The 10,000-nt window shown below is 42.5% G+C and overlaps 1 protein-coding gene across 1 annotated transcript in view; it reads right to left on the bottom strand.

Annotated features, from left to right (window-relative positions):
- The window catches only part of LOC138042011 (uncharacterized), a 49,812-nt gene that overhangs the window by 31,661 nt on the left and 8,151 nt on the right, over nucleotides 1–10,000 (bottom strand). The window contains exons 4-5 of the mRNA XM_068887738.1: nucleotides 9,410–9,813; nucleotides 6,766–6,844 (exon numbers count right to left, since the gene is read on the bottom strand). Of these exons, the coding sequence (XP_068743839.1) occupies nucleotides 6,766–6,844; nucleotides 9,410–9,813 (483 nt within the window). The remainder of the gene's footprint in view (nucleotides 1–6,765; nucleotides 6,845–9,409; nucleotides 9,814–10,000) is intronic.

The raw sequence follows: 10,000 nt of genomic DNA, 5'->3' as shown, positions 1-10,000 counted from the left end.
CAATTTGCCAAGCGATTCTTGTCTTTCTTGTCTGAAGGTCTATTGTGCATTTGTTTAAATGTATATGTTTAAATTATGGGCATATTTATGGGCTGGACGGAAAACCCTTTTGTTTCAAACAGTCATTATCTATCATGTCTTTTGCCACCTTCTCTCACAGCGACACTCTACGAGTTACTGCAAGAGAAGTGTGTGGATATCCTCTTTGAAGTGTATGTCAACCAAGCCAAGATATCGTGTTGAAGAACTGTGTACTGTACTAAGTCAAGCGTAAGATCAAATCCACTGGTAAACTGGCGTTTCGACGTTTATTTGCATCCTTACAATAATCAGGACCCAAAGAAATACCAAAGTAGCGTCCGGCATCGGTACTTCGAATGAATTTGCTCCACTAGACGAGTACACGCATCTCTCGGCCTAAGAAACTATGCCAAAAAAAATCTCGTGACTGAAATGGCGGGAAGTCGAAACAGGGAACCCAGCCGCAAGATGCCCCCCAATGCGCAATCCAATGAAGCATTACAATAACAATTAATAAGGCGCAGGTTCCCTGCGAAACTTAGTCTAACAAATGAGTGTCAATATCAATGTCAAGTTAGGCCCCTCTATCTCAATCAATGTCTTAGTAACGATCAAGGTTTCCTGCTTCCTCTAATAGGCAGAGTTTCTGTTTTGGTCACAACAATGACTTTGAAGATCCGGTGGTAAATTCAACTGTTCGCAAGAGCCCATCTCTTCCGGGAAGTACCCTGAGTATGCAGCCGAGCTGTCACTGACCCCTGGGTAGACCTTGATCTACAAGAAGCAACCAGTCTCCTACTTGAGCATTTCCTCTAGGTTTGTGCCGTTTCTGTCTCTCTTGTAAAGCTGGAACAAACTCTTTCAGGCACCGTTTCCAAAAATGGTCAGCCAGTATCTGCGTTTGTCTCCACTTCTTCCTTAAATAACAAATCCTCCTTCCGTTCCGGGCGGCAAGGCACAGACCTCTCCACGCAACAATAGGCGGTTTGGAGTCAAGGGTTGGTAGTCATTTGGGTCATCTGAAACTGCACAGAGTGGCCTGCAATTGAGGACCGCCTGTACTTCTGTAAGGACTGTTGATACCACATCTTCTTCAACCAGGTTTCTTGCACGTTATGCACGATCTCACTACCTTGCGTACAGCAGACCGTCCACTAGGTATCCAAAACTGCTCCCTTCCGTGTGCAAATATGTGGTTTTGACCAGCATGTGCCAGCTTCTGATGGAAGATTGCAATCAGCAACTGGGCTACATGATGCTTAGGTGGAATAATCGATGGAAACTTAGCATCAAACGAAATGGGGGCTTCGCTAATGCGACCTCCAACTCTCATAACACCGTCCTTCAGTATGGGTCGGAGCCTTAAAATTTTACTCAACACTGGACATTCCCCTTCGTCTCCAAATCGTACATTTCCTCTGCATACACTTCTCTTCGAACCAGTTTCACTATGGCAACTGTTGCCATGTCCAAATCTGCTACTGTCAGGTACTTATCAATACTTGTGTGCTTGTCTTTACAGAACGGAAGGTACTTCTTAAATTTCAGCAGCCAGGCCACCTTTTGTTGGAGAACTATCCAAGCAGAATACTTCAAGAGCAACTCACACATTTTCTCCGGTAGAGTGAGTGTAAATATGGCCCTTTCACTTTTTACTTCGGGGTCACTTTCAGGCAGAGCATCAACTTCAAGGCACAGCCACTCTTTTTCTGGCTTCATTAAAAAGGCAAGGCCCTGAAACCACCTTTCATTTTTCAGGAATTGTTGTCCCTGGGTCCCTCGGGATGCTTCGTCAGCTGAGTTGAGGGTTCCCGGGGCAATGTCTCCACTGACTAGGCTGAGAGGCTTACCGGATCTCTGACACTCGCTTAGCAACATATGTCTTGAATCTTCGTGTCTCACTGGTAATGTACTGCAGCGTTATCTTTGAATCAGTCCAGAAGAACGAAGCACAAATGGCCAGGTCAATCTCCTTTCGGATCAAATGATGTGCTCGCACTGCGATAGTAGCTGCTTGCAGCTCGAGTCTTGGCACTGAGACAAATTGTAGAGGGGTGGTGCGGCTCTTAGACATGATGAAGGAACAATCAACTTGCCCATCCAATGTTTCCCGTCTCAAACATGAAACAGTTCCATTCCCAACCTCCGACGTGTCACTAAAGTGGTGCTGTAGGAAGGTAACGTCGAGGGAACATCCACCCGAAAAATAACATCAAGGAACGCCAATTTGATTGAGTAATGCCAAATCCTTCATGCACTTACTCCACCATGTGAGCAAGTCTCCAGGCAACTTCTCATCCCAACCGAGCTTTAACTGCCATGTCTTCTGTAATACTCTCTTAGCTGGCAGCAGGACTGGTACGGCCCAATCATTTTTTCTGTAATACTCTCTTTGAAACGATTTCGCGTATGTCCTCTCCAAAGGCAGCTTCAGTGTTGTGTGTTGTAATGCCCAAGCAGCAATGCACACTACAAAAATCGAAACGCGTCTGTGTCTTCCTTTGTACAGGCCACCCTATGAAGCACGCTCTCAATGTCAGAAGCTACGCTACTTCATCTCTTCCAAACCGTATCAGTACCCCTACTGAGTTGTTAAGCTGAGGACCTTGAACTAGTTCTTCATTTAGAGGAGTTCCCTCACATCGTGCAGCTGCATCATACACCACCCTTACTGGGGTTGGTCACTCCATGGTGGGGTAAGTATCGGCGGAGAAAAGCCCTGGGAACGAGGTTGTTGTGCAGGACGCTTCTTCGTCCGACAATTTGACTGCATAAGTTTAACCCTTATCTATGTAGCCATAAATTACTGTACTTTGAATATCCAGCAATTTCAGGATTTCGTTGAAAGCGCCTTTTAAGCTGCTGTAGCCTTTTCTCAGCTTGAGTGCGACTATTAGGCATATCAGGGTTGTCCTTTCACCACAGAAGACCAACTTCAAACCTTCCATCCCTCAGCCGGGTCGTTTTCTTCAAGATTTCAAGAGCTCTCTCGTCTTCCCCACTGTTAGAACAATCACCATCATTCCTAACCCATGCGACTCTAAAGCCCAGAACCTTTTAACTTGGTCATGGAGTTCAATGCCTCGCTTGTCCTCAGCCCAATCAAACTCAAAGACTAATAGTTAGATCGGAATGTTCTCGTCCTGCCTACTCTTTTTTGGCCCCGCTACACACCATTCAAAGGGGGTCTTCATACCATATGGCTGATTTTGTGGATTATCTCCCCAAGAATAATCAAGAACTATGTGTGCTTGTGGTACGTCCTGACCAACTAGAACGGACACCTCACTTAAATCCACAGGAACATTTGGCAATATTAGACCCTTAAGGTGTGGCCATGAAGACAAATACAGTTGATCTGGGCAGAAATTGTCCGACACATTTAAACCTTCCACTGCTAAAGCATGAAACACTGGGTAGGACGGTCCCCAATGGTTTGTAGAGCTGATTTGGAATTTGACCATAGATAGCTCAAGATTCTGGTTCCTTTGGGTGGCAGTGTTTATACTAACGTTCTCTGGAATACCTTGAAGTTACAGTCTGCCCACGAGGTTGGAAGTGATTAGGGAGCTTAACCAACGACAACGGCGACCTCAACGAGAACGTCATCTCAAAATATAAATTTGCGTTATTTTAATCGCTTCGTGACTATTTCAACGTTTTTAATATGACAAGGGTGTGGTAATTCCTCAAAGATGACACCAGTCGGAACGGCACTCCATTTTAGGAGAGAAAATGAAAATTTATCCTCAAGTGCTGACGTTCTTCATAAAACCAAAAACTTGGCTATTTCACGTTGTTGTTTTGCTGACGACGGCAACGAAATGGACAAAAGTGAAAAACGCACGTGCAGGGCGTGCAAAGCTATTGTTTTTACCCACTAAATATGCAAATTTGTGACGTTCTCGATGCCGTCGCCGTTGTCGGATGGACAAAAGTGAAAAACGCACGTGCAGGGCGTGCAAAGCTATTGTTTTTACCCACTAAATATGCAAATTTGTGACGTTCTCGATGCCGTCGCCGTTGTCGTTCCTTACGCTCCCTATTATTGAACTAACAGCGGCTGAGTCCAACAGACCATATGTAGTACGTGTATTTCCGTTTTCAGCAATCAATCTCAATGGAACAACCTTGAGCAGCACAACACTCCTACTAACGTCATCCATTGTTGCAGTGTTCACAAATAGGTTAGAGACAAGGGGCGAGCTATGATCAACACAACTTTCAACATCCCCAGCCTCATTTATTGTCGTGTACCAGTGAGTGGTGATCTTGTGGGCGAACACAGTCCTTTTCGGGACAACCGGTTTTCTCTGGGCAGTTCCTTTGCAGATGAGTACGGGGCAGACACCAGTAACAAAGAGCCTTGAACCTTGCAAACCGTCTCCACCAACCTACGCCTTTATACAGGAACACTGGGCACTGGGGAACTGCGTAGACTCCCCTGTACACCTTGCAGTGTTCACCTTGACTGCAGTTCTGTCTTCTTGTTTACTTTACCAACAGTTGGGGGCTTCATCTTTCTTTGATTCCCCCTACCTTCAGATGCTTGAACCCTGGTTGCCAAAGTAGTGATCCTTGGACCAGTTGATTCTCTTGGGGCCGATTTCTTGGCGTTCCTGAACTTCACCCTTGTGTTGCTTGCTCTACCACACACAGGGTCATTCTCAATTAGTGATTGTGCAACAATAACCTTGGAGAGCTTCTTCAAGTCAGATTCCCTTCCATTTGGTCTTTCCCAATACTCCTTTGAAACCCTTCACCATCTCCCTTGCAGGTGACCTGGCAAGCGATCAGAGATGTGTCTCAAGTTAGTGGTACAATCAAGTTCACATGAATGTAACTCGACCATTGCACAACAACAGTTCTCTATCTTATCTGACAAATCCAGGAGTGCTGCGTTATCTCCAGCTCTTATCATTGGCCCATCAGTAACGGACAATTTCAAAGCCTGAACTTCATCATAGCACTTTGTCCAAATCTGTGCTCCAGCACCTTTAGGGCTAGCTGGCATCCATTTCACAACCCACTGTAATTCTCAATCACTTCCTTCGCTATGCTGGTAGTGTAAGACATTAAGTAACTTATCTTTTCAACGATAGACAAAGATTTCTTAAATTCCACTTGGTCCCGAAAATTTGCTCTAAACCGTAGGTACTTGGCAGTGTAGCCATCAAACGGAGCAGGCACCAGTGGGGGCTAAGACAGTCTAAGTTCCATACTTTCCCAGAAAGTCGTTTGGGGTTCACATAGAGTCTCCCTTTGAGGGAGAGTTTGCTCGTTCTGTGCCAGTTCGCGGTTTGTCTGAACACCTCTCAAAGCATTCCTAGTAACAGCGCAACAACTATACTCATCTGCACCTCGGTTAGCAGAACTCCAACCAGTATTAGCCCTGGGTTCTAACACTTGCGGGGATGAAATATTAAACTCTAGCGCATCCAGATTCAAGGCACCCTTGGGCTGATTTGTTGTTGAGTTAACAGATGACTTGAATAGGCCTTCTTTGGTCATTCTGTTATCTGGGTTAGCATTGTCATTGTCAGGGTCATCTGGCCCCATGTATTGCTTTTCATCTTCTTTTGCTGCATCCTCATATACCTTGCTAACAGCAGCAGCGATGGTACATTCAGCCATTAACCTTGCTTTTTCTGCCTCCGTTTTGGCAGCTTCAACTTGATCAAGTTGAGCAACTCTCGTCTTTAATTCAGCTTCCAGGGCTCTCGTACTGGAGGAAGTAGTACTTCTTTGCGAGGCTCTACTGTTTTTACTACTCTTCATACGAGATTTAGTTGAGTCCCTTTCCCATTTTTCACTTCTAGGTTGCTGTTCAGCAATCACCCACCCATTTACAAACCACTTCTCGAAAGGGCATTATCTCCTTATGCATAGCAACATAAACTTGGTGGTCCTGTGCGTGCTCCTCTGTAGTCAAGAACTCAAGCATCTCTTCATGAAGATCTCCAAACAACTTAACACGTTCATTCAATTTGATACATTCCTGACTAACTAGTTCAAAGTTGTTATTCACACCCATGAGTATTTCAATATTGGCGACTTGAGCCTGAAATTCTCTGTTAAGCTACTTTCGCTCACGATCAACTTGAACAAGTTCATAAGATTTACCTTTTTCCGTTAACTTGGGTTGCCTCTTATTGTCAACATCCACAGTGTCAGAAGGAGCGCCTCAAAGACTTGAATTTTCCACAAGTGTTATCGTTCAAGGGTAAATTCGTGGTTTCACACTCTTTAGTCGAATAGCCTGACTCCGTATGGATAATTGCTATCATCGTAGAATTCGCTTGGGGAGTACGAGATACGTTCCCTCAGAAACGGTCGTCATTTTTGCCAGCAATAATGCATCTATCAATGTTAAGCCCAAGAGGGGGGTAGGACCCCGGGCATAAAGGGGGCATTTGACTTCTATTGCCTTCCCCACCCTCGGGAATTTGCTCCGCTAGACGAGCACACGAATCTCCCGATATAAGCAACTACGCAAAAAAAAAAAAAGAAATTACGTGACTGAAATGGCGTAAAAACAGGTTACCCAGCCGCAACATCAAGCGAATTCTTATCAAGGCGTTTAGCGCATTTTTTTTTTCTTCTGTTTTGAAGCTCTTTATCTGTCAAAGTGAAGTTTTAAAGTAGCACAATTAAACTACTGTGAGTATTGGTCGCTGCACTACTGGTCATGCATCAAACAAGAAAAAATACATCCTATGGAATACCCATTGATAATATCCTTACCATCCACAGTAGTCTTCTCCTTAAAATCAAGCACATATGACATGTACATGACCTGACTCCAGCGTTTCTTGTTTTTTACCTGAGTGAAAATAACACTTTAAATGTTATGGCAACATTCATTTATTAATGTTGAAATCTTATGAAGATAAAAAGTGCAAAACATTTTAATTTTCAGCACATTTTGATGGTACATTCTGTTCATTGCCTGTACATAGGTATGCAAATTTACAGAATTTCAGCCAGTCATGTGGTTGCGAATTAAGCACGGACCCCTGGGAGTGAGACTTAACAGACTTTACTATGTCTAATGCCATCCAATTTTACTCGTCAACTGAGGGCGTCCTAGGGCGTTTGGGATCTGACATTTATTTCACAAAACTTAGGAAACACATGCTTGATTACTCAAAATTCCAACTTGCAGTAAAATTACACAAGGAGTGGTTACTGAAGATACCACACCCTCCCCTAATTTCTTGTTGAAAAAACTGCAACCCTCTCCTTGTGTGATCCAAAAAGGTTATGATGTCCTCATGTTTATCACAGAAAGTGTGTTGCTCTCCTCCCTGACCTTGCACTGGTAGAAACACAAGAAGATTGTCATAATCATTCCAAAAATTTGTGACGAAACCCGCGACACAACAGTGAGTCCTCTTCAAAGCAAAACACAGGGCATAAGCAAACTCAAGAAAACATGTAATACCAAATCAATACTTTCAGCATTTATTAAAATTACACTAAAAAAAAACCCACTACAATTTTTAAAGTAATTAAGCGTACTTACCCATACTTGTTCCAACAAGACGAAATTATTCTCCAAAAGTCTAAATTAGACTAACGCAATATTGTCCGAATTGTTAATCACAGAATACAGAGCGAATTCTAACTAATTAATCTACAAAATTACAAGTTAATTGTTCTCTTTTCAGTTCACCTTGCATAGTACAAAGAGTATCACAACTTTCTTCCCCCGACAAATGACTCTTTGTCATGAATCTCAGGGTCGCCTCTGCTGAAGACTTCAGTAGTGTCAACTGTGCTGTTTCAAAGTTTCTATCTTGCATAAACACACACCACACTTACAAACTCTCATAAACCCTCCGATTTCAAAATCCTTTTCAAATGGAAGGTGTTTAGTGATTAAAACAATTTAATTTACTATTGTAAGAGTCCCCTAATTAACAGCTATTACTGCTTACAATTTGTTTAACTTTAGCAACCTGGGACGTTATGCAAAAATTACGGGCCTCAACATAAACACAGCAAAGACCAATGCATGATGATGTGCTGGAACAACACCGCAGGCAGAGAGGTCCAGGTCGATGGAGAAGAACTGGAAGCGGTGTCGAAATTTGTTTATCTAGGAGGAACATGCAGTGACTCAGGAAGGGGGTACAGATGAGCACAAAAGCCAGAACAACATTCAGCAAGCTTAGAAACATATGGAAGAGCAGTCAACTAAAATTGAAAACTAAGTTGAAGATCTTTAAGTCCAACGTTATAGCTGTTCTGTTACGGTATACCGTTGTGAAACATGACGTATGACTAAAAGAGATGCGACCAAGCTAGACGTATTTCTACATAAAAGTCTGAGAAGGCTTATGTTGATCTATTGGCCTATGAAAATATCAAATGAGGAGATTCGAAACCGGGCTAACATCAGCACCATCAGCGAGCAAATCTTCCGGCGGCGCTGGACGTTCATCGGCCACGTTCTCAGAATGGATACAAGAAGAAGAAGTGGTAGACCGAAAGAGAATGGCGGAGAACGGCAGAAAAAGAAAGAACAGCATTGGGCTTTGTCTCGTGGAGCGGGGCAACAGTGGCTGCTCGTGACTGGCCCTATACCCACTTAGGGTTATGGTCAAAATCGATCGACTGCTTACAATTTCTAAGGCTTTAGAGATATGTACTAATTTCAATGGTTCCTGATTACAAGTAAATACTCTACAGTGTCAGTTATGTAATGAATAACAAGTTACGAACTACAGAAAAAAAAAGAGTTCCAACTGTATAAATACTTAAACAAAAGAAGCCGCATGTAAATATGCATTCCGCCATGTCACCCATTCTTCATCCTCTGATGAAATAGTGGCTTCTACCAACTTGTAGCCACTACCATATTGTTCCTGTTGCGTTGCCGAGTTTGCTAAGTTGCTTATTACATGTCTTTACAATACAATCAATTTATCCTTCCTCAAAGGATGGGACTTCAGATGATGGAATTGGTGATGCATTTGTCCAATAGCTGACATATACATAAGGTTGAACATTGGGTTATTCAGGTTGATCATTATTTAAGTTAAAAATGCTTACTGCGCAAGGGATTTAATTGTTAATTTTAATTTTATATTTTAAATGAACAGCAATGTTAACAAAAAAGATATGGTGCTCCCCAAAGCCATGCTTAAATTTTTGATAACCCTCCCCTTTTAGATTGCATAAAATGTAATGACCCTCCACCCCCTATTTGCACCAGCCTTTCCCTCTCTAATAAATGACAGGTCCCTAATATACATGGTATCATAATCTGGACATAAGAAAAAGTGTCAAACCATTCTAGTCCAAGGACAGGGATGATGAAATGACCTGACAATGGAGAGCTGCATTGCTTCCTTAGTTTATGACTTATAAAGGAAAAAATTACCTTCAAATTATCTTTCAAATGAACATGGAAATACATGCCACCTGGAAGTTTCCAACGCATCTGCATTCCATATGGTGTCTTGAGCTTCATACAAGCCTCAACCTTCACTTTCAGTGTCTTTGGTATTAAAGATATCAGCTGTAAGACATAGTTATTCAAAACATCTCCTTTGAGTGCACCATCGAAAAAAATGTGAGACTCTATCTGTCGTTTGGACTTTTGCCTTGCACAATCAATGTCATGCAATGAGTTGAGCAGTTGTTCCATCTCTTGTTCAATTTCATGGTACATCGTTGTGCAAATGTAAATACAGGATCGCTTGCTAACTTCTCTGTATTTTAATTGATAGTCATCAGTGACTTTATTACGCCGATTCAACAAAAGATGCTGCTCTAAAAGCACACCTAAAAGAAAACAAGTAAACTGATACAGAAACAATGACAATAATAACTAAGGGGATGCTTGCAAGTAAAAAAAAAACGTAAATGCTTTCTTTATAGTGGAAGTACACTTAGCTATCAAGCTAGTTTACAGGCACTCCACTGTTAACACGGTGAAAGTAACAATTCAAACTTAACAGAAACATTATTA

Source organism: Montipora capricornis, chromosome 3, assembly GCF_036669925.1.
Source record: "Montipora capricornis isolate CH-2021 chromosome 3, ASM3666992v2, whole genome shotgun sequence".
Lineage (NCBI taxonomy): Eukaryota > Metazoa > Cnidaria > Anthozoa > Scleractinia > Acroporidae > Montipora > Montipora capricornis.
The sequence above is the reverse complement of the archived record's forward strand: the minus strand, read 5'-3'. Positions and strand labels throughout refer to the sequence as shown.